Genomic DNA, 24,797 nt, shown 5'->3' on the forward strand with positions numbered 1-24,797 from the left:
GGGTAACATCAATATCTTGTAAGTGCAAATATGAAGTTGCATAAAAACGTAATGTTGTTATATTAAAATATATACATAATTATAGAATTTGCATATAAAATATTATCTTCTATGATCCATTTATAGAGAAAATAAATAAATAAAAAACATTCAAATCACTCATATTGTTTTAACTTTTTAATTATTTTTATAAATATATCTATTGAAAATTGTAAGACATTAAATACTCACTAATAATATTAAAAAGAAAAACATATTAAATAAATGTATAAAAGTAATTTAAACAATAAATATACTTTAAAAATTGTAATATTTTCTTATATATAAAACAAAAAATTCTCCAACTCTTTCTATATATATAAAACGGAGGAAGTAATTTCTTATAGAAATGTTCTTAATTCATACTCCAGCATGACACAATATATAAGTATAAATTTACTATTGCACGAGTAGGAGTTGAACGTGTCTTATCTATATTTACATTTAATATATATAAATTGGTGGACGAGTTAAACTTTAAAGCTTAATATAATACACACCCCATAATTTATTTAGTGCAATGTTCGACATTTTCATTTTTTTTCTCGTTTAAGTTGCTGCAGCATCTTCCAACACAAGATCCAACAAAATATAAGTATAAAATTTATTAAAAGCATCATGGTGTGTTTGATATTACATTACAATTTATTTACACAATGCAAAGATAAATAAAAAGCTGAAAAACAGCTGTAGTTAAACAAAGTAGCAGCAGAACATGATAATCAGACCGGTTTACCTGACAAAACCATTTGCCAAATGATAGGATTAGGACATGACCAATGCTGCCTATAATAAACGGTTGTTACAATGGTTATCTTACTAACCAAACATTCCATAATGTGCAGCTATATATCAACTTTCAACCTAAATATTTCCCTTAAAAATCTATCATAAACTGCATGTTTTATGTATCTATTTAATTGTTATATAAAATATATTTATAGTTTAAATATGATTTTAGTCACTGCAATTATAACTTTTTTTGTTTTCAGTCCTATAAGGTTTTTGTCTAGACTCAGGTCTAGCAATTTAAAAAACAGTTGAATTTAGTCCTTGATGTTAATTTATTGAGCCACCCAACGTATGACATAAGGACTAAAAACAACAATTTTTTAATTTGTAAGGACTGAATTCAAACAAAAAAAAACTTGGGAGTAAAATCATATTTAAACGAGTATTTATTTATTGTACCATAAAAATTTGCAAACATATGATAAATTGTAACCAAGTTTTGTGAATTGGAACTGATTTGGTCAGTGATCACTGGCAGCCAGCAGGTGCAAAAGCAAGTTTGGAATTGGCAACATCATAATCCACCTTAAATGTTTGTTGTTGAAAATTTCCAATAATAGCAATAGAGTTAGTACCAGCTATTGCCAAACAAATAATTCCCTTTTCAAGTTCTAAAAGTGTATTCTGAGACTTAAGTTGTAGGTTAGCAGCCCCTTCAAATATTATCTGAACTTCAGGTACTCCTGATATTCCTTTAATATTACCCTTAAAGCAAGTATCCAATATAGAAATTCCTGGTGCTGGTTTATATTTCTTAGACATGATTGTCACAAAAGCATTTTTAAGTGCTGTATAAATAGGCATAGGTAACCTTGTAATAACTGTGCCAGAGTCTATGATAGTAAGAACCTTATAACTTGATGCTGCAACTTCTAAAGGCTTTCCTGCCACAGTCATTGAAGTGATATCTAAAAAATATAAGCTAGGAAATTTTGGATTTTTAAGTATAGGAGTGAACTTGGATGATGAAGATGGTGTCAATGACGAGGTTCCAATCGACAAGAAACCTTCTTTCAAAGAGTTTGGTGAAGAAAAGGATGTAGGGAGACAATAGGAAAATGCATTTCCATATTTGCCAGACAATTGTTCAAGCATGGAAAGTTCGTTGTTGGCAAGACCGATAATACCTGCGGCCTCGCCAAACAAACCTTGATTATCCTGACCACATCCATATACAAAACTTGACAATGTCTCTGATGGTGTTAAGGTTAACACATCTTGACTCAGATAGCCAACTGAGAAAGACGAATCGCCGTAGCTTGCTCTATAAACACAAGTATTGGATACTTGTGAACAACTTGGTTCATTGAGTGTGGAAGTTTTGAGAGAGGAACACTGTGAGGATGAACATTGTAAGGTTTTATAGGTCTTAGAATTTAAAGGGTCGAAAATTGGATCAACTTGTAAATGACAGTATCTAGTACAAGGCTGGCACTGGAGCCAGGAAAAGGAACTACCTGTGTCTACAAGCATTGAATAATACTTTGTAGGGCTACCAAGTCCCATTTTCACGTAGTAATTTCCTGAACCAATTGGCAAACCTGATTTCAATGGAATGCTGACAAGTTTTGGTCCTCCAACTTTATTGGAAGAGGCAGTAGCATCAGAATTGTTGTTAGATAACCTTGAATGAAGATACCTGACACGCTCCTCGTCTTTCGCTAACATGTCAGAGAATAAAAATGGTGGTTTTGATGAGGAGTTGAGAGCTGTGACATGATACAATTTGAGCTGCAGGCTACCTTGCTTGTGCCTTAAACCATTATCTGCAAAATGAAATGTTTGTAAGTTTAGTGTACATAATTGCATGCACAAAATTTATAATTTGATCATTCTAATATTGAAAATGGAACCCTTTTAAGGTTGGTTTCTTTAATATGGTATGAAACTTGACAACCAAGGAAAATGAATAATTAATTATGGTGTAATATATCAGCATATTGAGTCCATTAAGAGGAAGCTTCTGCTTCCAACAATTTTAAAACTAGCTAGTAAACCAAGAGGTTGAATTTCAGTTAAGGTTGAATCATTCAGGAGAATCCAAATTCAAATCCTGCATGGAACAATCATTGACCCGACTTTCTTTATCTTTTGGCTGAATTCAAGATTACTAAAGGGTTCTTCCTATGGGAGCCGGAAGGTCAATACGGAAAAGAAAAATAAATAAAGAATTAGCTTGCAAGCTTTTGAGATTCATGCCTTCAAATTCCACAAGAGAAGAAGATGCTATTGCAAGATGTGCTGAGAAAACAAGAAACCAAAAGAGACTCATCTTTTGCTAAGATTGGTTAGTGGTGAGTTTTAGTCTTAGTAGATATATGGTACACTATAGCTCTACTTGTAAGCAAACCGACACTTTTCTTGACCAATGAGGGAAATAAAAAAATGTACGTAAAAAATACTACTCTAAAATGAAATATAAACAAAAATTGTATATAAAAAGATGATGTATTTGGTCTAAATTTTTAATTAGATATATCAACTTTTCAGATACTAATTTTACTTATATTTCATTTCGGAGGGAGTCTTAATTTATAGTATGGGGCCAAATGTCAATTGAGTTCCCTTCATTTGTTGCATTAGATAGTGAATGCTTTAAATACCCTTCAACCTATTTTATTCTCAACTGATCTAAAGAGCTCACATAACTCATCAATTGTGACCATCTCATATGGTGGTTGTTACAACAATATTTTAAATACTCAAACCTACACATCCTTTGGCAATAATAGCCTCATTAATCACATAATCCAACCACACAAAAGTGAATGAAAATTGAAAAGGAAGAGTGATTGCCAAATATTTATTTAACAATCTCCTTCAAGCAACTGCAGTGCTTTTCTAGCTCATCAGTGTATAAGGAAAGGAATTAACTGGCCATAAATGTGACAACCTTATTATGCTACATTACTATATTATAGCATGTACTTGTTGGCATCAGAATTATTTTATCGAATACAAGTTTTACGGTGGACCACTTTGATAGATGGTCTATGACAGGTCAGTACTCATAAATCACCTAAAACTCTAACGTCAATCAACAACTTCCTTCAAATTTAGAAACTTACGGTCCTTCTCATTCTTACATCTAAGACATTGACATGATAGGTTTAATTTCGACAAAAAAAAAAAAAACAAATGAATTGAGTTTTGAAGCACGCATATCTGTTTCATCAAATTGACACCGATTAAGCCGTCTCAACCGCAATAACAAGAAAAATTGTAAACATTTATTTTCACAATGCGGCGTCTTTTGTCGTTGAAATTTTGAACAACTTTCAAATACCAATACACATTAGAATAGTTAACAGTAAAAATTACCTTATTAATTAAATCAAGTGCAGCACTACAAATACTAGTATTAGACTATTAGTTAATACTTACTTTTTCAAGTCTCATTTTATTTGTCATGTGATGCACACATTTAAACAAAATATTAATTGTAATATTTTTGTAGTAAGAGTTTGAGGATAATGACTAATTTTTACTTGGTAAGTTGAGATATATCAATAAACCAGAGTATTGCTAAAAATAAAATATTAATTTATTGATATTTTAAAGTGACAAATAGTTTTGAGAGAGTATAAACCAAAAGGTAGTTAAGCAGGAAGTGCATTTTAAGAAGTCTAATCACAATTACCCATTGACGAGGGTATGAATTGAGGTGATGATAAAGACATGCAACTGCAATGTGCATCACCATACTACTAACCAAGGAGGAGACTTAGCATAACTATCAGTAAGCTAGATTAAGAACAATAGTGCTTCCTTTAATTGTAAATTAACCACCTCATCTTTTTACCTGCATATCCATTCTGAGTATAAGATCAATAACACTGCCAGCTTATTAGTTCCAGTGTCAAATCATAAAATGAATCACCATAATAGATCATCCACATACAGATGGGTAAGTGAAGGCTTTTCTTCTTTTTTTGTGGGAAGCACTAGTAATGTGTGTTCATCACTTTCAATTTTAGGCATGTTGATAATTCCAAGTAGTGTAATCAATTAAATTAACGAAGTATTTACGTTATTAACTATGTAATTTTTAGAGAAAAAAAATGTGTCAAAAAATTTGATAATCCATTAACAACATAATGAATTGAATTAACCGAATATGTACCCATGAACAGTGTTAAATGTTTGTATAACGTGTCCATACATGTGTCAAAATATTTTTAAGTTGTTATAATATACAAATCATTTCAAACATTACCCATACCACAACAGTATGTCAGATCAGACATGAATACTTCACATACCACAACAAATATTGAAAATTTCGAATCACAAGGATAAACAATGAATTCTAAATATATTTCATTGCTACATATTTAACATTATCATCTTTATATTCTCAAAACTGTTATAGTGGATGAAATTGAGAGAATGACAACAGAGAGAATCCATTAACATATTTGATACAGAGAATGAATCTTGTGTTGGTACAAGGACGAGAAAACACATGTAAGAGAGGTCTGGAGACAACCGAAATAACCAAAATTAAGTGATCAAACCACGGCAGACAGCATTCAAGTCGATCACCGCCGAAATGCATTGCCTTCACCTCCAGATCTTCCTTGAGAATAATGTGTTCGCCGTCGGACACTCTCGGCTATTGATGAGCTCCCCCCTTCTGCGGCACCATATATACTTTTTTGTGCGGTATCCAAGAAATTCTTTCCACCGAGATTACTGTTCTGGACTGCTTCCTGTGCGTCAGTCTCCTCAGCGTTCTTTATGCGTTTCCATCTCTGTCCTTCATGCAACTCGGCAGCAAGTTGCATCTGCCTAAGTTTAGCAGCCCTCTCTTCTTCTGAAAGCCTAGGAGCCACATTTCTCCGCTTATAGTGTGATTCACGTTTGAGTGAAGTAGCAGAAGATCTAGTAGAGCTTGGTTCATGAAAGCTCCCATTCCCCCTTTTAGGGACATCATAATTGGACTGAGCTTCTGGAGCATATCTTCCTGAATTTGACTTGTTATAATTTCTGTCATCAACATCTTCTTTATAGTCTTTTACTTTGCTTTGCCTCTGGTGGTGACTGGGTGATCTTTCTCTATATTTTTTCTCTTCATAGTGATTCTTCCTTCTTTTCCTTTCTCCTTCACTTGATTCATGCTCTGAATCTGATTGAGCTTTGAGACGCTTCTTGTCAAAGTCTTCATCACTGGTCCTTCTTTTTCTCCTTTCAGCGATGTCATCTTCTGAATCAGACTGTTTTCTATGCTTTGATTTACTAGATCGGTGCTTCTTATGTTTTTCCTTCTTACTGTGATCTTTCTTCTTGTGTTCCTTACCCTCAACCTGACATTGTTAACAAAAACGGCCATAAATTAGAAACAACATCAAACAAAATATCTTGGTGAAAGTAAACCACAACAGTTGTTTTTGTCATCCTAAGATTCTTTAAATGCACACCATGTATTAAAAATATAAAATAGAAGCCCAAAACATGAGAATTAATAAGTAACATAATTTCACATAACACCGTATCAGTCAACATGAATAAGAACAGTAGCCACAAATAGCATGGCCACTCCCTAGGAGGCCATTATGGATATGGGGCTGCATGACATGGATGGTCCTAAACAGAAGCTGAAATCAACATTGAGGAGAAAATCGAATCACAAGGAGAGGCATGAGAAATTCCAGAGTTATAAGGTTTTGGTTGGTCAGAGCAGTTTCTTCAAAATGTTCTCCAATGCATCCCCAGAAAATTAGAGAACAAGGCACCCACTAGCAAACTCTAACAATTTACAAGTGTGACTTCAAAGTTAAAATATAACCCCTGCAATTCATCTTAGCCAAAACAATAAATCTGGTATTCACACACAGGTGTACTGGTTTGACTTCAGTGAACTAGTCAATTTGCAACTGATTATGATCAAATATTGAGACGTCCATCGAAAACAAGCACAATGCTGACCCATTGCCCAATCAACCAAAGCAGAAATACAATAATAACCAAACAAAAATGCACACTATAAACACGGCTAATATTTACAAAGCCCAAAACAAAACAAAAAGGCAGAGGCTTACTGATTTCCTGATCATGGCCATCTTAACAGGGTTGTTTTTAATTTTTGCAAGTGCTTCCTGTTCACGCTGGCGAATCATGAGCAAGGGATCAGAATGGAGCTTTCTCCAAGCATCATTAGCAGATTGAGGCTTATCCTCAAATAACGCTCCAGGAACACTTGCCTCTTGCTGCAACACAAAAACCATAAATCAATTCACAAGAAACAAACAAACATAACTTCAAATTTAATCAAAACTAAAAAACAAAAATAAAAAAATAGACTTTTTGCTATAAAAACAGAAGGAAAAAAATAAGGGAAAAATCGGATGAATATACCTTAGAAGCAGAAGAAGAAGAAGGTGCATCAGTTGCATCAGATTTAGGTAAAGCTTCAAGGGCCTTAAAACCTTCAGAGGTTTTACCAACAGACAATCCAGAATCGTACAAAAACTCCAACCTCTCCTGATGACTGCAAAAAAATAAAACATTCAATTCAATTTGGGATTTCCAGCAAAACCCTAACCCTAAAAATAAAATTGGGATTTTCAATCAAAATCGAGAATTGAATAGGGGAAATAGAGAGAGAGAGAGAGAGAGAGATGGAGAAATTACGGAACGAGGCCAGCTTTTTCCTGAAGAAGACGAAACTCGCTGCGTTCACGTTCCTCTTGAATCTGTTTACGAAGTTCGTCGAGCTTTTTCTGTTCGGCGTCGTGCTTCTGTTCGGCTTTCCAAACGTTCTCTATGTTCCTGAGGCTTCCCGTGTGCCATCCCTTTTTGTTCAAAAACTTCAACGCCATTTTCTATTTTTCTCTTCGATTTTGATTGGTTGATTTCAGCAAAAATAAAATACAACAGGGTTGTAAAACAACTTCAGAGGAAGAAGATAGAAGCGATGAATCTCTCTTACGGGTTTCTGTGTGTTGGGTCGGGTGCCCTTTTGACCTTTTTTATTGTGATTTTCTTATTATTATTTTATTTTTAAAACGTTTCTCACTCAACCAAATATCCCACATTAGCTATTATTACTAATCAAAATGTCATACTTTAGTCGGTTAATTTTGTTGTTGACTGTGATGTGCGCCTCTCCCGTGTACGTCCGAGTAAAAAGTAACAGTAAATTTAAAAATAAAATAAAAAAATTCATTAAATTTGTAATGAAATATAAATCATTGGTATTATTTCTACTGTGTTCTTCATCTTCGTTTCTTCAAATATTTAAATTGTTTATTTAATAATATCAATGTATTATTTTAATTATAAAATTATTTTATTATTTATTTAAGTTTTTTATTAATTTATAATATTTAGAATATAGTAAATTAATTAAAAAAAATTATATAATTGTTCACAATAATAATTTTGTTATTTAAATGTGTCACAAATAAAATATGTATCACATACCAGATATCATAATGTTTATTCTGTTTCTATCATATCATATCTTTATCCTTCAATTTTATATCTTATCAATGCATATCAAACTGACCTTTATGCGCTCATAAACTAAATATTTAATGATTGTTATCAATATTTATTCATGATAAAATGATAAACTATAAGATTAAGGAAGCAAATTGAACCAGTAAAAAATGCAAGTTATCAATCAAACCTCTATGTTTGTAATTGGACTGAGATTTATCCTTCATATTGTGTTTTTTATTTGTCATATCTTATTTACAAGAACATTATGATATTAATCCAGTTGGTTGAAATTTTCAAATTTTCATTTTATTGCACATGAATAAACTACAAATTTGTCCTATTTGCAAAACATTCCATTCATAAGGACAAAGTGTCCTATTACTTTTGTTTATTGACATCCAAGTAAGTGAGTGAAACAAGGAGAGAGACCATGCAGAATGGGCTCAGCCCTACAATGATATATGAATACACGGAACTTCCTGAGATAGCAAATAATATGGACAATCATGATCCTCTCCCCTCTTTCTCAACAATGGATAAAGAATGTGAAAGAGAAATGAATCTGCAGGTCTTGTACGGTTGATGCTCCTTCAACAATCTATCAACAGCATCAAATGTATGTGGTATTTCCCCAGTTGACTTGCAATTAAATTATCATCATTTGCTTGTTATTCCTTATTCTTCTTATTCTTATGGCAAATTAAATGTAGTTGGATTAGCTGGCCCCTTAAGCTGCACTCCTCCACCTGAAAATCACAGGACTTTCCATTAATATAATCAATGCTGAAGATAAAAGAAAACATGCTACAGATGACTGGAGTTCAGTCATTCTCTACAACAAAAGTAGAAAGAATTCTGTGCAAGACAAACCTGTGAATCGTATGTCTTTGACAATAAATCTCCGCACTCTCCAATAAGAGCTCTTTCTCCTCCAACAACTCTGGCTAGTTCTGAAATAGAAGTGTCTGTTTCTTCTGCCTGATGTTTAACAAACTTTTATTAGTGCAGTACCTAAAATATATCTGTTTTCCACACATTAATCATACATAATAACATAATCTTATAGAATGTGTTATTGGATGGGCCCTACTGGCTGTAATATTGTAATTCGTGGAAAATAGTGATTTGTTCCAATCTTACTCTGCTATAGTGTGATAGCGCAATTGTAGCCGCTATTTTACAACAATTCGTATTAAATAGCATACTGTGGTTGCTTTGCCTTTGCAAAAAAAACAAAAGTATTGCGGAGCAATAGTGATTTGATCAAATTTGCTATGTTATAGCTGCTATTTGACAACACTAATTAACTACAAAACAATGTAAACGAAACTGATGGGATATCATAGTTGGAGATGAGAAGGGGTTAATCCAATTCAAGTTCATATAATAACCCTTAAGACTGCATTAGTATTAGACCATGCAAGACAAATTGATGGTTTGAAGGAAAATAAGTGCATTTGTAACCAATTAAATGGATCCATAGTTCATTTGGCTAACCTTTGGCATTAATCTTTGGGTGTTGGAAACAATTGTTTCCATCATCTTTAGTGCTGAATTCAGCGACTCCCCCAGCTCTCTTACATCAACCTGTGGCATTATACATTTTTGTGAATTAGAACTTGCAGATTATCCCAATGAATAAGCCTAAAAGAAAGAAAATAATGCTAGTGTACATGAATCTTCAGACAAGAGAAGAGGATTTCTATTCATACCCTAACATTCCCAACAGTGGGAAGTTGTGCTGAGGCATTTAACAAAGCCTGAATTGCTTCGGTGATAGAGACGGAATAATCTTCTTCCATAGCAGACCACTCATCCAAATATGGAATCTGTAATTGCATACAAAATATACAAATTACTAATTGGAGATACGTATACCACTAGGCATTTACAAATAAAATGATAATTGGTGGCCAGAAACCAGTGTCTTCTTAATTCCACCTCAAGATATATTAGTTGCAAGAGGTGGTTATGTCGAAAGAAGGATAACATAGAGTTAAACATTCATGCCAAAAAAGTCATCTAGCAGTCAGGAAGCATTGCTCTGTGGACAACTTGAAATCAAAAAAGTAAAAGAATCATTCAAAATCATTGATGGCCTTACTTGAGCTTCAAGAACTGTTGATAGGGTCTTTGATCTCCGCAACAGCTCCAGTTCTATGCGTTTCCTGATCGTAGACTCGCGCATTTCTGATATTTTTGTTGCAACGGAATATAGAGCTTTCTGCAAGGATAAAGAAGAAGATAAACAAAAAGGTGGCAAGAAAAGCTTAAGGTTGTTAAACTGTACATCATAGCTCAAGATTTTAAACTCTATCATAACCATGTGAAATGTGCGAGGAATATTGAAAGCACAATAATAACACATTCCAACCTAAAATTTGTACTCATAAAAATAACCACAAACTATATTGGAGTTAATTGAAATAAACTATATTACAATAACCAATATAAATGAAAATGTGATGTGCCAGTCAATACCACTCGAGTCAAACTAAGTAATTTGGTTTAGAACTGTTTTTGAATGGTGACTAACAGAAATTTCTCACTATTTCCATTCTTTTTCATTGTAACTTATCTCTATATATCATTCAACTATTGAATCTACCAAAACGTCCAACCGTCCAATAAAGTATGAAAACAAATTTAATAACAATATCTTTCAAGCTACAATCAATGTAATTTTAACATTTCCTCCAAAAACCATGACCAACCCTCCCTAAATTCTTGTTCTAACAGAAAAATGTAAGTAAGATTAAAAACCATATGTCTATATAATTCTGATTTCCTGTTGAAGTATTGTACTACTACCATATAATTGTAACATGTCAATATCAATAACCATAAAGAAAACGTCGGTATAACAGACCTCGCATTCTTTCTGTTGAGCTTTCATTGAAAACGCCGCTCTTGCATTACAAAACCTCCATTGCATATATCTATTATAAAGCAATCTAAGTGAATGCACATCTTCCTGATGACTAGACACTTTCTTCCCTCGCCTCGCACCAACTCCCGATTTCGCAAACTGAGGAGCAACGGGCGGCAAATGAAGATTCCCACTTCCACTTCCACACTGTTTCGCAACAGAAGAAGACAAACTAACAGAACGCGACAACAAATTGTTCCCAATTTTTTCAGCCACAGATCCAATAGACACATTAGTTTCCCTATCATTCTCACAACACAGTTCAGGAAGTGACTGTGTACTGCAACTAATACCAGAATCATCGTTTGTTTTCGGCGCACCGCTAAATTGCAACAATTTTTTAGCTGCTGAAGGAGGTGCGTCAATAGACCTATGGTGGTTAAATTGGTGATTTTGGTGATGTGGTGTGAATCTGTATCTTGAAGAAACGGAACCTGTGGGAATCGGAGTATCAGGTCTAGAAGCACGAGGCGTAGAAGAACATGATTTTGAAGGATGAGGGTTTGATTCAAAAACTTCGTTTGTTGTTTCTTTGAAAAGCTTTATGGCTCTTTGATTTTGTTGTTTTTTGTGAGGAATGAAAGAGGATGTAATTGGGAATGATGATTCTGAATTCTCGTCGTCGGAGGAATCGTCACGGCGTCTGTTAACGGACGAAACTTTCGGTGTCATGAATCTGGAGCTGACTTCACGGACTCTTGGTCGACGGTTATGTGGCGGTGGTGGCGGTGGAGGGGGATTAGGGTTTTCGGAAAGATTAGGGTTGTTGTTTTTGTGTTCTTGCATTTTGTTGTTGGTTGAAGAATGTTGAAGTTACAGTGTAGAAAATTGAAACGGCGCAGATGGATTTGATTTGATTTGGTTGAATTGGAGTGAAAATTTCGGAGAATTTGAGTGAGAGAGAAGGGTGGAAGAAGAAGGTGGAAGTGTTGTGATGGAAAGAGAAGTAGCCGTTGGGGTTCTGATGTGTTTGGACTTTAGAGTTGTGTGTGGGTTTACGTTGCAACGGTTCTAATAATTCCGTCAAAGAAAAAGAGATTTCAAAAATCGATAAGTAATCCGAACGGGATTTTTTTAGTTTTCGTTATGTCGTGTGTGACGTTGTTATATTATACTGCTGTCTCCGCATCATCGTCACATTCACTGTCCAATAATAATAAATATTTTAAGACCAAAATAATAGTAATAGTAATAAATATTTATAAATAAATAAATAAACAATAATAATAAATATAAATAACCTCCTATTTAATAATGGCACCTATCTTGTCTAAAAAATAATAATAATGGCTCCTATTAATGTTCATTTGGGAAGGAGCCTTTCTATCAATCTTTATGTGATATGTGTGATATGTGGGGTTCATCAAACTGAGGTGAAGATTCTTTTTAATGTTAGTTATATCAATTGATAGTATTTTGTTTATATTATTAGTATTTTGTTAAAATTAAAAGTTGAATATAAAATATGAATTAAAAAATTCTAATAGAATCAAATGGTAGTATAATTTTTTTATTGAAAAATTAATTGGTATAGTTTTAAGAGTTTAAATATAGTGGATTATCAGTGTAAAGTAAATTTATATTTTCATTCAATCATTCACATTATATTATACAGTTTTAATAAATAAAAGGAAGTTATCAAATTATTTGTTGTTGTAATTATCAAATTATTTGTTGCTGTAATGAGTTATATTTAGTTGTTGGTGTTAAAATATTTTACAATGACATTGCATTTCATTTATTCTCATAGTTGTAATTTGATCTTTAATTATAAAATTGTGACTCACATATTTATCTTATGAGATAAACAACTATTGAAAGTATTATTATTATTATTATTATAGTATTTGACTCAGTAAAAATTCTAAATTAGTATTCAAAACATCAAAATATTAGTTAATTTAGTCTCTAGAGTTATAATGGTCATAAACTGTTTTGACAATAAATTTTATCTTTCAAAAAAATTTGAGTCAAAAATTAAATAGATATAACACTTTAGAACTTTAAGGACTAGAATGGTGAAATAAGAAGCTTTTTCTTAGTGCATTGTGTAATGTATGGGTATTATGGGAAATACGAATAAAAAAATTTGAAATATTCTTTTTGTATATATTAAAAATAAATTATATCAACTAAAACGAAAGCAACTTCCAACATCATACATAAGAAATAAATCTAACAAATAAAAAGGTGGATACTTCGTTTGAACCAAAAAATAGTATTGTAACCAAACTAAACTAATAAATGAACACATCTATTTATATCATGGAAAGAAGGCTCAACGAGTCAGTTTCACAAATAATATCACGAATATTGTATGAATAGTCATCTGAAAAAAATATAAGTCAAATTAAAATAATAAATAAAAATTAAAGAAAATCAACAATCGAAAAAATTAACAGTATAATTTAATTTAATATGAAAAAACTAAGTGTATATAATATGATACATAACTGGCAGTCAACTTTATGCTTATTTAGAAAATCAATAATTCAATTATAAAATATTTAAACTTTCGTAATTACAAATTAAAAAATTCAATTACAAATTTTTTCAGTCCCGAAATACATTAAAAAATTTCTATATAGTTCATAACCAACAGAATAATACCCTTTATGCCTTTATCTCATGTGAAAAAAATGTATCCCCATTCAACAAAGAAAATGCCATTTATAAATGCATCAAAGAGATTGGTGCTTCACTCTCTATCACACACTGAGTGAGTGGAATGTTTGAGTAGACATCTTTGCAAAGATGGGAAGAAATAGCTTGAATGTGATTAAGGAGCCTCACTCTAGTTTTTCTTTTGCTCTTAAGCTGATGCTCTTGGTTTGTCTTTTTTATGGACTTAGTCATATGTTTTCCTGCTTTTTCCTTTGTTTTTTTTTCTTCTTTTTGCGTTTATCTCATGTAACCCAACAGAAAAATTACTATCACTGAATAATACTTTTGGGTTTATCTAATCAACACTGGTCACTGGGTCATATGATATAATTCCAACGATTTTTCTGTTCCAAATCAATCTTAAACCGAAGTAAATGAAGGGTTGCTTTTGCTAACACAAAGCCCTTTGTTAGTTGTTACTTTTATTGCTAACACAAATCCCTTTGTTAGTTGTTACTGTTAAAACTAAAATCAAGATCACATAAAATTTTGTTTACAAATACCATTATCCAAACACTATAAAACCAACCTAAAAGTGGCCCACAACAACACCATGAAGAATCCTGTTTTCAGTAATGTGGGAACGTACCAACTATTTCCAGTCTTCAACTAACTTCATGTATAAAGAAAACTCATCATACTCCATAACTGTATTCATTGTCACAATTGTGAAGTAAACTAAAATTTTCAGAACCCGCTACAACTATACCTAGGTGAGAAAACCTGTAAAAACGTAAATATAAATAAATGTGTAGTCAGTTCCAAATTGTGAGCCTCCATCTTACATGGCAGGGCATACAGTCATCAACTTGCATAGAAAGCCAATTGTGCAAGAGATGTCCTCGTCCAACCTAATAAGAGTTGCCACGAGATCTCGATCGTACAACTTGGAGTGCACGAGGTAAAATTGATTCTTGTATTATGCCAATTCCTACTTGGTGTCTATAAATTGCTTGGCTAATATGTACAGAGGAGATTTTTAAATCATTATGTCATTTGAAAGAATCACGGTGAATATGGGCTTGCATAAGGGCTCTGGCCATGAAATCCCGATCTTGAAGAAGTAAAAGATCTTGTAGAAGTAAAAGGCTCGACTGCTAAGAGAAAGAAAAACAAGTTGCGGTAATATGATGTCAACAAAATTAACTCAAGGATACAGTCAAATAACAAAAACAAGAAAAAAGAAACGTGATGACTAATGTTCAAGTATAATACATACACAAATCCAAGATCAAAAATGGAAAATAATTACAGAAATACAAATATAAGTAATCCATGAATACTGCAATCCAAGAATGGACAAGTAATAAGGTTGGTGTATTTGTATGTATTTCATGTGTCAAAGAAGTTGTGGGTTCAAAAAGTCTCAAGAAAAAACTTCCAGCAGTCACAAAAGAAAACAAGAAAATGACTAAAAAAACCTGTTTAACTGAAAATATGGAAGAAAAAACGAAAAAGACATGCAAGAAATATCTGATTCCAAAATTGGGTAGTTGATATGTTTGAGATTTGACCATTTATACAAAGCTTGTTGTATAAGATGGAAACCTAAGGAGCTGTTTACTTTGTTAAATTTTTCTTATTTTCATTTCCTAAAATTTGTGTTAACATTACTCGTGAATAAAGAGGTAAGAGACTTTTGAAGTGAACAATTGTTTACATTTCTAGAAACAATGAAAATGCGAAAAAACTGTTTTCATTATTTCTAGAAATGCTTCTTTATTAACTAGCATTTCATCTTATCTCCGTAAAAATGGTTTACGTTTCACAAAGTAATCGGTCCCTAATGTAACAGGTGTTTTCTGTGATTATTTAAAAAAAATGCTCAAGATAAAACCAATTTAAATGAAAACATCAGGCCAGATAACAATACTCTACTCATCCACTTCATAAATTCTTCAGTGAAATAACACAATTTTAATTAGTTAGTTAAACTTGCCTTCATCATCTTCATCTCCATTATGGCTTGTAAAGAATGGGGTGAGATAGTTTCTATCTAATGCCGTAAAAGATGCAGCACTGCAACAAAGACGTGAAGCGAAATTAGCAGTGGCAACATCATTAAGGTAAAGTTTGGTAAACATATTTGACTTGGACAAACATTACATGCATCAGCTCTATGATTGATGCATTTAAAAATTAGAACAGAAAAGAACAGGCTTGAAAGAGTGACATTTTGGTTTCACTGAAAAGATGGAATCAAAGAAAAACAACCCAAATCAAAAATAATCTGTTGCTTCTGCTCTGTCTGCATAACAAATGTGCATGCGCCCATACACACATACTTAACAATGTAGTAAATTCCTAATACCTCTTGTGGAATTCTTTTAGCTTCATCTTTATTTTGTTCCCAGATGATGATGATTCTTCTTCCTCGTATGATGGAGCAATATAACCATTGTTCCCCTCATAATTCTTGCAAACGAAACAGAAAATATCATTTGAAAGAGAAACAGACAGATAAATGTGAAGTAGATTCATTAAGTTAGATATTATCCATTGTCAAAATTGAGTTTTACAATATGAAAGTTAACAAAACCATTTGAGAACAAAAAATTTATAACAGACATGGGTTCTTAAAATTCAAAATCACAATTCTGCATTGGTTGTTGAAGTATTTTTATCCTAGCTATTAGGACTTTTAAAATGTTTCTCTAATTAAATGGTTGAAAACATTTTTTTTAGATGCAGTCCAAAAACATAATGACAAACTCAAGCACATGCTTCAACCTCTCTGCATCCAATACAGCCTAATTATTTGTATTAAAAAAACACTTTTCCCCACAAAAGAAAATTATATGTCTATGAAAACAAACTAGTCCAACCCATACCTAAGCACAACCCTTCTTGCATGTTTCTATTATTATTTAAGAAAGCAAAAGACTAAAAGAGACTCATTCTTGCATGCTAAGAGCTGTAACTAACGTTACTAAACCAAAATGAATTGTACATGGGACAGAGGTTACAATTAAATCATAATACTACCGAGTTACTACATGTGTTTCCAAATTTCATGTTTAAAAAAACAACCAAAAACATGCATAGAATACAATGCTTCAAATAAAATAAGAATATAATAAATCAAATGACCTTGCAAAACAATATTTCACTGGAGCACCTGCAATGTAATTTTTTCCTTCAACAAAAGACAACACATGTTTGTTACGTTTTTTACTTCTTTATTTCAAACATTCAGCACTGACACCAAATTACAAATATCAATATCTCTTTTACAAGAAAAATGACACTGTATAAAAATGAGATATAGTATCTTGGAGCAAGCCCAGATCATATTTGTATTTGGCAATTTGTCGTCCAAAAGCATTAATGATGGGTGTCACTTCCAAATGCAATGTCAATGCAAAAGTCACATAAACAAGAAACTTAGTAGTGACAGAATACACCAAAAAAGTCTTAAGTACATCATTTGTTGCAAAACTTACTGCCGTGGGACCAAGTGAAGCCAAAGAGCTATCGTTGAGATTGTCATCACCACCTACGACATCTAGAGCTTCCAGCATGGTACCTGTTGAACCACCAATGAGCAATACCTGAAACAAAGAAATAAATTTGTGTATCGATATTACAGATCAGGAATGGTGATTGAACAAAATGTTATCTAATTAATAAATGGCACTTTTATATTCTTTCTTTTGCTACATATCATGTAACATAATTTCCTTCATTTACAATATAATAATCACTATATACAAACCAACTCTCTCTCTGTCATCTGAGATTCCCAAATGGCACTTGTATCATATCATACCAGAAGTCCAGTAGCTCACGATCTCATGAGGTGATTGCTTAAAATTGGATTTGAAGATCTTGCACTATTTGTAAGGTTCTCACAAAGAGGTCAACAACATATTAATTTAACAAAATCTTTTATTTAGATCTAAAGTTAGCTATTCTTCTGTCTCCATTACATCTTCATATTTATCAGCACAAATCCCTCCCCCCTCTCTAACCGGAATATATTATTGATTTTCTTGCTCCTGCCTCCTTTCCCTTCTTGAAGACATTTTTTTCCCATAGGTGTTAATCCAACCTTTCTGAACAAATCCACTCGTGATTTATACTTCCTTGTAAGTCCACTTATCTACCTCATAATTTTCATCTCTATTATACCCAATTTTTAATCTTGTTGGCACATAGCAAGTGAAAAACACTTTTACAATTTACATACAATGTACAACATGGTCATGTCCATTGCACTACCCTTGTATTGATGTTTAATACTGATTAGTTTTATAAAATGACAATGAGAGCATTCCTACCGTCAAAACAACTATTGCTGTAGTTGCAGTGAAGATGGTCTGTCCATGTCCTTCTGGAAGATCGTGAACTGATTGCAGAGCAAGAGCAAACGCCATTGCCCCTCGAAGTCCTGTTCATGTTCACAAAGTTCAAATCTTATACACCGCAATAAAGAAAAGCCAAAGGAAGGAATCAGCTAGTTTAATTAGCAGACTAATCAAACTCTACACAGTAAAGTCAATGACTTGTGTTGCTTGATCCTTACCACTATACCAAAGTGCTTTTTGGTGTTTCAGAGGTATCTTTCGATGATCAGGTCTGGCCAGATTGACCAGGTAAGCACAAGAAAAGACATTTGCAGCTCTGCATGAAATAACCCCACAATCTTGTTTACAACTTCCAAGTGAAATGTGAAACCAAAGCATAACATTGTCAAGTACATGCTAATTCATATCCACAAAAGCCTGAAATAAACATGTGTGCCTATAATCAAAGACTTGTAATGATAGCAATCAGTACAAATACCTTGCAATTCCAATGAACATCTGAAGTGATTACCAACAAGTTAAGGAAAAGTCCTAAAAAGAACGCAAAATGCTTAGCTAACACAAATCAGAACACTTGAATATTATGGGCAAAAAGAAAGGATACAATGGAGAAGAATATAAATCCAACATGAGACCAGCTATGTTGTTCCATAGCAATGTCAAAGCCCATGTATATAAATCTGTAATGAGACAAAAGGTGTTCGCACATCATTTAGAGGTAATGCTTGAAGTTTGAACACGAGAGAAAATACTGTAAGAGAAATCATCCTTACACAAATGTTTCTGCTAATGATGATATCAACTCAAAAAAAGCAGAGACAAATTTCTGAGAACTTTGTGACAAATTTGAATACGCATAGTGCTTCATGACCTAAAACAAAACACCACAATGGTCACCACAATGTTTTGATACAGACATGAAATAACCCAGAAAAATGTCAAATGCACTTACAATTCCTGTGAATAATATTGATACAATACCAGACAGACCAAGTCCTTCGGCCAGCATGTACCTGAAAAAGAAAATAGTTTACACTTTATACTGATTAGCACCATGAGTGGAAGAAATTAAGAAAACTTTGTGAAAAATCTATCGTGAAATGGTCTGGGAAGATATCTTACGAGAAATATGGGAAGAGAACAAAAAGACAGCTCTCCAAGTTCTGAAGGCTGGATAGATTCATAAAACTCTTCTGATCAGCATTTTCCACATGTAATGTAAATTATCAAACAACAAATATCTGAAAGAAAACTGATAAATGATACTTACTTGTCAATATCCAACCCTGCATACTTAAATAGGTTCTGGCAGTCAAGGTTTAACAAGAAAAAAAAAATTGATTTTAAAATTTCTAAATATTTATACTGTAAATATGCGTAGGCAAGAGTGGCTTTTAAAGGATATCAAAGCAGATATAAACCCAACACCAACACCTGCAGATCCACCAAAAGATTCACAATTCAGAACTTAGATAATAATTCATGACATTGACAATACATAATAGCATCTACAACAACAACCAAGCATTTTCCTACTAAGTACAATACACAATAGCATCTAAGGCTCTAAAATTGTAAATTGAAACAAGTTCTTCATGAGACTCTCTCTTCCTTCACCCTAATACAGCCAAAACAGAACATAGCTAAAAGACTGTTAGGAATCCAATAATTGGACTCCAAATAAAGAACAATTTTTATTAAGAAATATGAAAGTATAGGAGAGAAACCTATCCCCCAAGGGTTTCCACTTCACAATAGAGTTTCTACTCTATAAACAATAGTCCTAAGTTACTACTAATTACCTAACTATAACACCTCTTAACTACTCTAATATCTATTATACTATATCCTAACAAAGACTGACCTGCAGACAGAGACCCAACAAAAGTCTCCAAAAATCTAACAACCACCATGAAGAAATTTTGTCCAGATGGATGACTTCTAACCAATGACATTGTCCTGCAAAACAAGTGCTTGAGTTAAAAGTGAACTTCAATGATACTTGGGCTACTTCAGATAAGTGTAAGATAATTCAGAAGTTTGTGTACCTGTACAAAGAAATTGCCATCTACCCATAGTGCAAGAGGGAGGTTACGACAAAAGAAATAACATATATACAACGGGGAAATAAAAAGAAAAAAGTCAGCCTTAGCACAATCTATCTTAAAATCACGTCTGAACTCAAATGTTAAAAAGAAGGGCTATGTCAGAGAAACTTACTGCATCATTCAAAACAGATTCTCCGAAAACTAAAGCATATAGATTGACATCTGTGCCCAGCTCCTGCAAAGAGTGCAGGTTAAATTCCAAGTTCAGAATGATGTGAACCAGATGCTCTATATATTTACTATACACGTAACACTCGGAATGTAAGGGGAGCCTTGACGTAACCCAGGAGTTGCTGTCATGTACCAAGAGGTCGTGGATTTGAATGTTAAATCAACTTCTTGCAAATACATGTTAAGGCAGAGCAGCAGACTACAATAGATCCATAGTATGTTCAACCCTTCCTAGGATCTTGCAATAGCAGAAATTTTAAAACACCAGTTTGTCTTTTTTTATAACACTCAGAATTACCGTGAAGGACAAAAAAGATGTGCTTAGATAAATAAATAAATAAATAAAATAGGAAAGGTAATGAGCCCAGCCTATTAAGTATTAACACATTCCATGGCATTTGTTATAGACATGTAAATTGGGTTCCCGAGCATTATGGATCGTAACCTAGGAAGTCAGAACATCAACATTTATATGGACTAATAGAGTAGATAAATGATTGAATTATAAAAATAAAAATAAAAGTGGTAAATCACCTGAAAAATGGACAAAACAGTAACAGGATCAGTAGCTGATATAAGAGCACCAAACATGAGGCACTCAACAAAAGGTAGTTTATACATGAGGAAGACCAACCCACCAAGATAACTGCAGCACATAGGACAAAAACATAAGTACTAAATTGAAAAATCCTAACTAACCATACCACCATAAAGTGTTATGCATAGAAAGTGCAAAAACAGTCACTTAAAAAGAGGGGTGGAAAAAAACAACTTACACCAAAACACCAGTTACAATTGAAGCTAGAAAGGTACCAAATATAGCAAATGTCACAATTGCACCAAAATTTGAGAAAAAAGGTTTCTGCAAAAAGCCACATTACCGCAAAGTCAAAAGACCTATCTAAAAGAACAAAAAACAACAACTCCACAAAAGATTAAAAATAAAACTGTAGACACTTACAGGTGCAAGACTGAAACCAGACTGAGTAAACAGAGGAATCAAGGAAACAAACACTTGTGATGAAATAAATGACCACATAAACTAAACAGTATGCATACATTAAATAAATAGAAAGTGAACAGAAAATAACAACAACCATATATTAATAACACTTTTGCTGGTTTTGCCCCCGTTTTTTCCAATCATATCCATATAATTTATGTGAACTGAGATCGCGTAACCTACGCGAACTTAATTTACCACTTACGTTAATGTGAACTAAATTCACCTAGATTACCTATTAGGGTATAACCGGAAAAAGAAAAAAGAAACACGGAGGAAACTAGCAAAAGTGTATTAAAAATAACAGTGTGAATAAGGATATAATATAATTGGAGGCAACAGGAACAAGAAAAAAAACTCCTCATGAAAATTGAACCAAGCCCTGTGAAAAAATGGGAAGAAAAAAAGAACTTAGAAAAGAGAAATATAAAAAACAGAGAAAACAAAAGATTAAAGAAGAGAGAGTGATGAGAGAATGGAAATAACCTGATATTAGTTTCAGTATTTGAAATGTTAGCTAAAACACCAACAATTAACCCTACATAGTGAAAGAAAATAATTTAGGTTAGAAATTGAGAATGAATAAAAGAACGATGATGCATGGGGAAGAGGAAAGAAATGGAACCAACCTATGAGAAGAGAAGCACTGGCTTCGGGAATGATGTAAATCTTTTTACGACGGAGAACGTGACCTAGAACGAACGACAAGACTAACATCATGATCTGAAGAAGAATTCCGACACCGGCGGCTTGTTGTTCTTTTCCGGGAGCCCTATGAGCATCGGCCGGAGAAATTTCATTCTCCGAGCCCATTCTGAATCAGAGATAATCTCGATTCGATTGTTCACTGAATGATTATGGCGTTTTTCTCTGTATTGGGTTTGTGTTTCGATTATTGTTATTGCGTACGGGAATGTGAATGTGAATGTGATTCTGATTATCTCTCTCCTCTCTGTTAACAATTTTCTGTTTATGATCTCTTGGACTCTTTAACTTCAACACGGAACTCTACTTCTAAGCTCTCTATATTAATTACTAATTCATTATTAATTATAATCATCGTAATTAATATAAGCTGTGTTATCTTCTTCCAAACTTCGGTTAATAATCGAGGCATATGAGTACTAATTTGTATATTAAATTAAATTAAATGATGTGTCTGAGATGGATACGTAGTGTTGACTATTTAGTTGTACGCGTAAAATATATGGGTTTTTTTTTTATGAAGTGGGTTATTTTAAATAAAATGTGATTATTAGATTTTATTGATTTTCTAAATAAATAAAATCTTATTATCATTTTTATTTCTTTCTTGTAAATTATATTTTATAGTAATTTTAAATGTTTTATAAGTTGATTTGATAATAGCATATAAACAATTTAATGGCAGAAAATAGTGTGCCTCTCAAATAAACAAATGAGCCAAATTTTGTATTTTGTCCAAGTCATTTCAGGGACTGGGAAAGCCACCGGCTTTATTCACCAGAGAAAAAGTGTACTTTTGACTTTTCATCGAAGTGTCTGTTCTTACATTCTAAGATCGGTCACAAGGTAGAGATCATCATAAAAATACTTTATTTCCCCAAATGTAAACTCTATTGAATTTTCTGTCATTAATTTTTATATAAATTTTTAACTATATTAATTATTTAAGGATCACAGTTAAATACTATAATTATCAAATACTTTAATTTATGTAATTTAAAATTAAATGTTTTTCAAAGCCAACCTCTAGGTTCCATAAGTATGCAAGTTTGATTCAAGACATTAAAGATATTTTTCAATCGTGTTAGATTACGTGCATTTTTTACACTCTTCGAGAAGAGAATTATTGTATTGACTTAGTCAATAGTTGAGCCTCCTCAAATTTTGATTTCATAGTTATGCCTTGATAGAGTAGTTTTTCTTTCTTTTAGCTTTGCAACAAAAAATAAGACAGTGGTTACATTAGAAAGACAAATATAAACCACCGTTAAAAGTATGCTAAATTACATATGTGGTCCTTTAACTTAATTTCAGGTAACGTTTTAGTCATTTATCTTTTTTTTTCTTTTGATTTAGTCCTTTATTCCTAACAATATCAAATAAAGTATGAAAATATAAGTTTATTTGAAGATTTATGTTACGAATTTGATGAAATTTGTATTATATTGAAGAATATAATTAATTTTATGAGTTTTAATTGAATTGTTTTTTGAATTTTTGTATAAAAAAGGATAACATTGTTGAAATTTTAAAACATAAAATATCAAATTGTCACTTAAAATTAAAATAAAGGACCAAGTCGGAAAAAAAAATATAAAGGACTAAAACGTTACTTGAAATTAACTTAAGGGACCACATATGTAATTTAACCTTAAAAGTAATATGTATAAATCATCAGACGTCATAGATATGTAAGGTGTTCTCATGTTCTTTACATATACTATTATTTTATTTAATAAAAAAGTAAATTATTTTATAATATATTCAAGTAGATATTTTGAGATTCCCTATAAATAATAGAGAGAAAAAAATTATAATAGTATCCAACTAAGGTCTTAAACTAGAGGTTTAGTGGTTGCAATACCTGCATCATTATAGAACTATAGTCGCTTTATAAAATTTAGTTTAATGTAGAGGTTGGTCGAATAAATGAGTCGGAGATGGAAAATAAAAAGGAAAAAAAATGCACCCTAGAATTATATATATACCATGCTATTATAAAAATAGACAAATATAGTAGTTTTTTTTTCGAGAAACAAATATAATAGACAGAAGTTACAGTCCATCACCTATTAATAGTTGCCGCCAATTTTATATTTCTTAATAAAATAATCATTTTATAAGAGGTTGTATTTTCTTTTAATTTTTATTATTTAATTTTGTTGTTTACAATATTAATATTTAATAATGCACTTGTACCAAATTTATTTGAGTGAAATATATTTTTTATTTTTTATAAAATTTGAACATTTCAAGTTGAGTTTATAATAAATTTCTATTAGTATTATTAGTATTTTAGTGTATCATATTTTCACTTTTAGTATAAATGATTCGTTTATGTTGTTAAATGATTTCTCATTAGATTATTGAAATGTTCACATAGACAACCATAAAAATTTGTTGTACTACATATTTTTTTCAATTATATCCATCAATTATTATTATTTACATAATTTTCAAGTTATTATAAAGGGAGTGCAATATGACACAATGTGTAGTTATAAAGAATTGTACAAACATTTATATATTTGATATTTTTGAGTTTCGATTAAATTAAATTAAAAGTAAAAATATAACTATCTTTTAAAATAAATTATTTAACTATCTTTTAAATATTTAATTATCTTTTATTA

At 32.1% G+C, this 24,797-nt stretch overlaps 4 protein-coding genes across 5 annotated transcripts; all 4 read right to left on the reverse strand.

Annotated features, from left to right (window-relative positions):
- Positions 1-619: 619 nt before the first annotated feature.
- LOC101507848 (aspartyl protease family protein At5g10770-like) lies at positions 620-3,319 on the reverse strand. Its single transcript, XM_004486348.4, has 2 exons — positions 3,031-3,319; positions 620-2,597 (listed from the first exon to the last, which is right to left on the reverse strand). Exons 1-2 carry the CDS (start codon positions 3,101-3,103, stop codon positions 1,300-1,302), a joined length of 1,371 nt encoding a protein of 456 aa, XP_004486405.1. The 5' UTR covers positions 3,104-3,319; the 3' UTR covers positions 620-1,299.
- Positions 3,320-5,127: 1,808 nt separating this feature from the next.
- On the reverse strand, positions 5,128-7,791 carry LOC101508163 (uncharacterized). The gene is made up of 4 exons (XM_004486349.4): positions 7,465-7,791; positions 7,189-7,321; positions 6,873-7,040; positions 5,128-6,137 (listed from the first exon to the last, which is right to left on the reverse strand). Exons 1-4 carry the CDS (start codon positions 7,650-7,652, stop codon positions 5,373-5,375), a joined length of 1,254 nt encoding a protein of 417 aa, XP_004486406.1. The 5' UTR covers positions 7,653-7,791; the 3' UTR covers positions 5,128-5,372.
- An 806-nt stretch (positions 7,792-8,597) lies between these two features.
- LOC101508486 (protein ENDOSPERM DEFECTIVE 1-like) lies at positions 8,598-12,150 on the reverse strand. Its single transcript, XM_004486350.4, has 6 exons — positions 11,147-12,150; positions 10,382-10,501; positions 9,990-10,106; positions 9,775-9,864; positions 9,148-9,255; positions 8,598-9,023 (listed from the first exon to the last, which is right to left on the reverse strand). The coding sequence occupies exons 1-6, from the start codon at positions 11,990-11,992 to the stop codon at positions 8,946-8,948; spliced, it is 1,359 nt and encodes a 452-aa protein (XP_004486407.1). The 5' UTR covers positions 11,993-12,150; the 3' UTR covers positions 8,598-8,945.
- A 2,179-nt stretch (positions 12,151-14,329) lies between these two features.
- Positions 14,330-22,501, reverse strand: LOC101508796 (sodium/hydrogen exchanger 6). Of its 2 annotated transcripts, none has more exons than XM_004486351.4 (22): positions 22,089-22,501; positions 21,946-21,997; positions 21,782-21,841; positions 21,418-21,442; positions 21,233-21,318; positions 20,991-21,102; positions 20,398-20,460; positions 20,226-20,245; positions 20,042-20,136; positions 19,583-19,611; positions 19,448-19,479; positions 19,300-19,347; positions 19,130-19,190; positions 18,951-19,048; positions 18,782-18,857; positions 18,656-18,675; positions 18,396-18,493; positions 18,151-18,260; positions 17,314-17,421; positions 16,182-16,285; positions 15,810-15,889; positions 14,330-14,964 (listed from the first exon to the last, which is right to left on the reverse strand). In XM_004486351.4, the coding sequence occupies exons 1-22, from the start codon at positions 22,270-22,272 to the stop codon at positions 14,876-14,878; spliced, it is 1,650 nt and encodes a 549-aa protein (XP_004486408.1). In that variant the 5' UTR covers positions 22,273-22,501; the 3' UTR covers positions 14,330-14,875. The 2 variants fall into 2 exon arrangements, with proteins under 2 accessions (XP_004486408.1, XP_012569901.1); XM_012714447.3 differs by having other exon boundaries at positions 14,330-14,967; positions 22,089-22,500.
- Positions 22,502-24,797: the final 2,296 nt, after the last annotated feature.

The sequence above is a fragment of the Cicer arietinum genome, chromosome 1 (assembly GCF_000331145.2).
Source record: "Cicer arietinum cultivar CDC Frontier isolate Library 1 chromosome 1, Cicar.CDCFrontier_v2.0, whole genome shotgun sequence".
In the NCBI taxonomy this organism is placed as follows: domain Eukaryota; kingdom Viridiplantae; phylum Streptophyta; class Magnoliopsida; order Fabales; family Fabaceae; genus Cicer; species Cicer arietinum.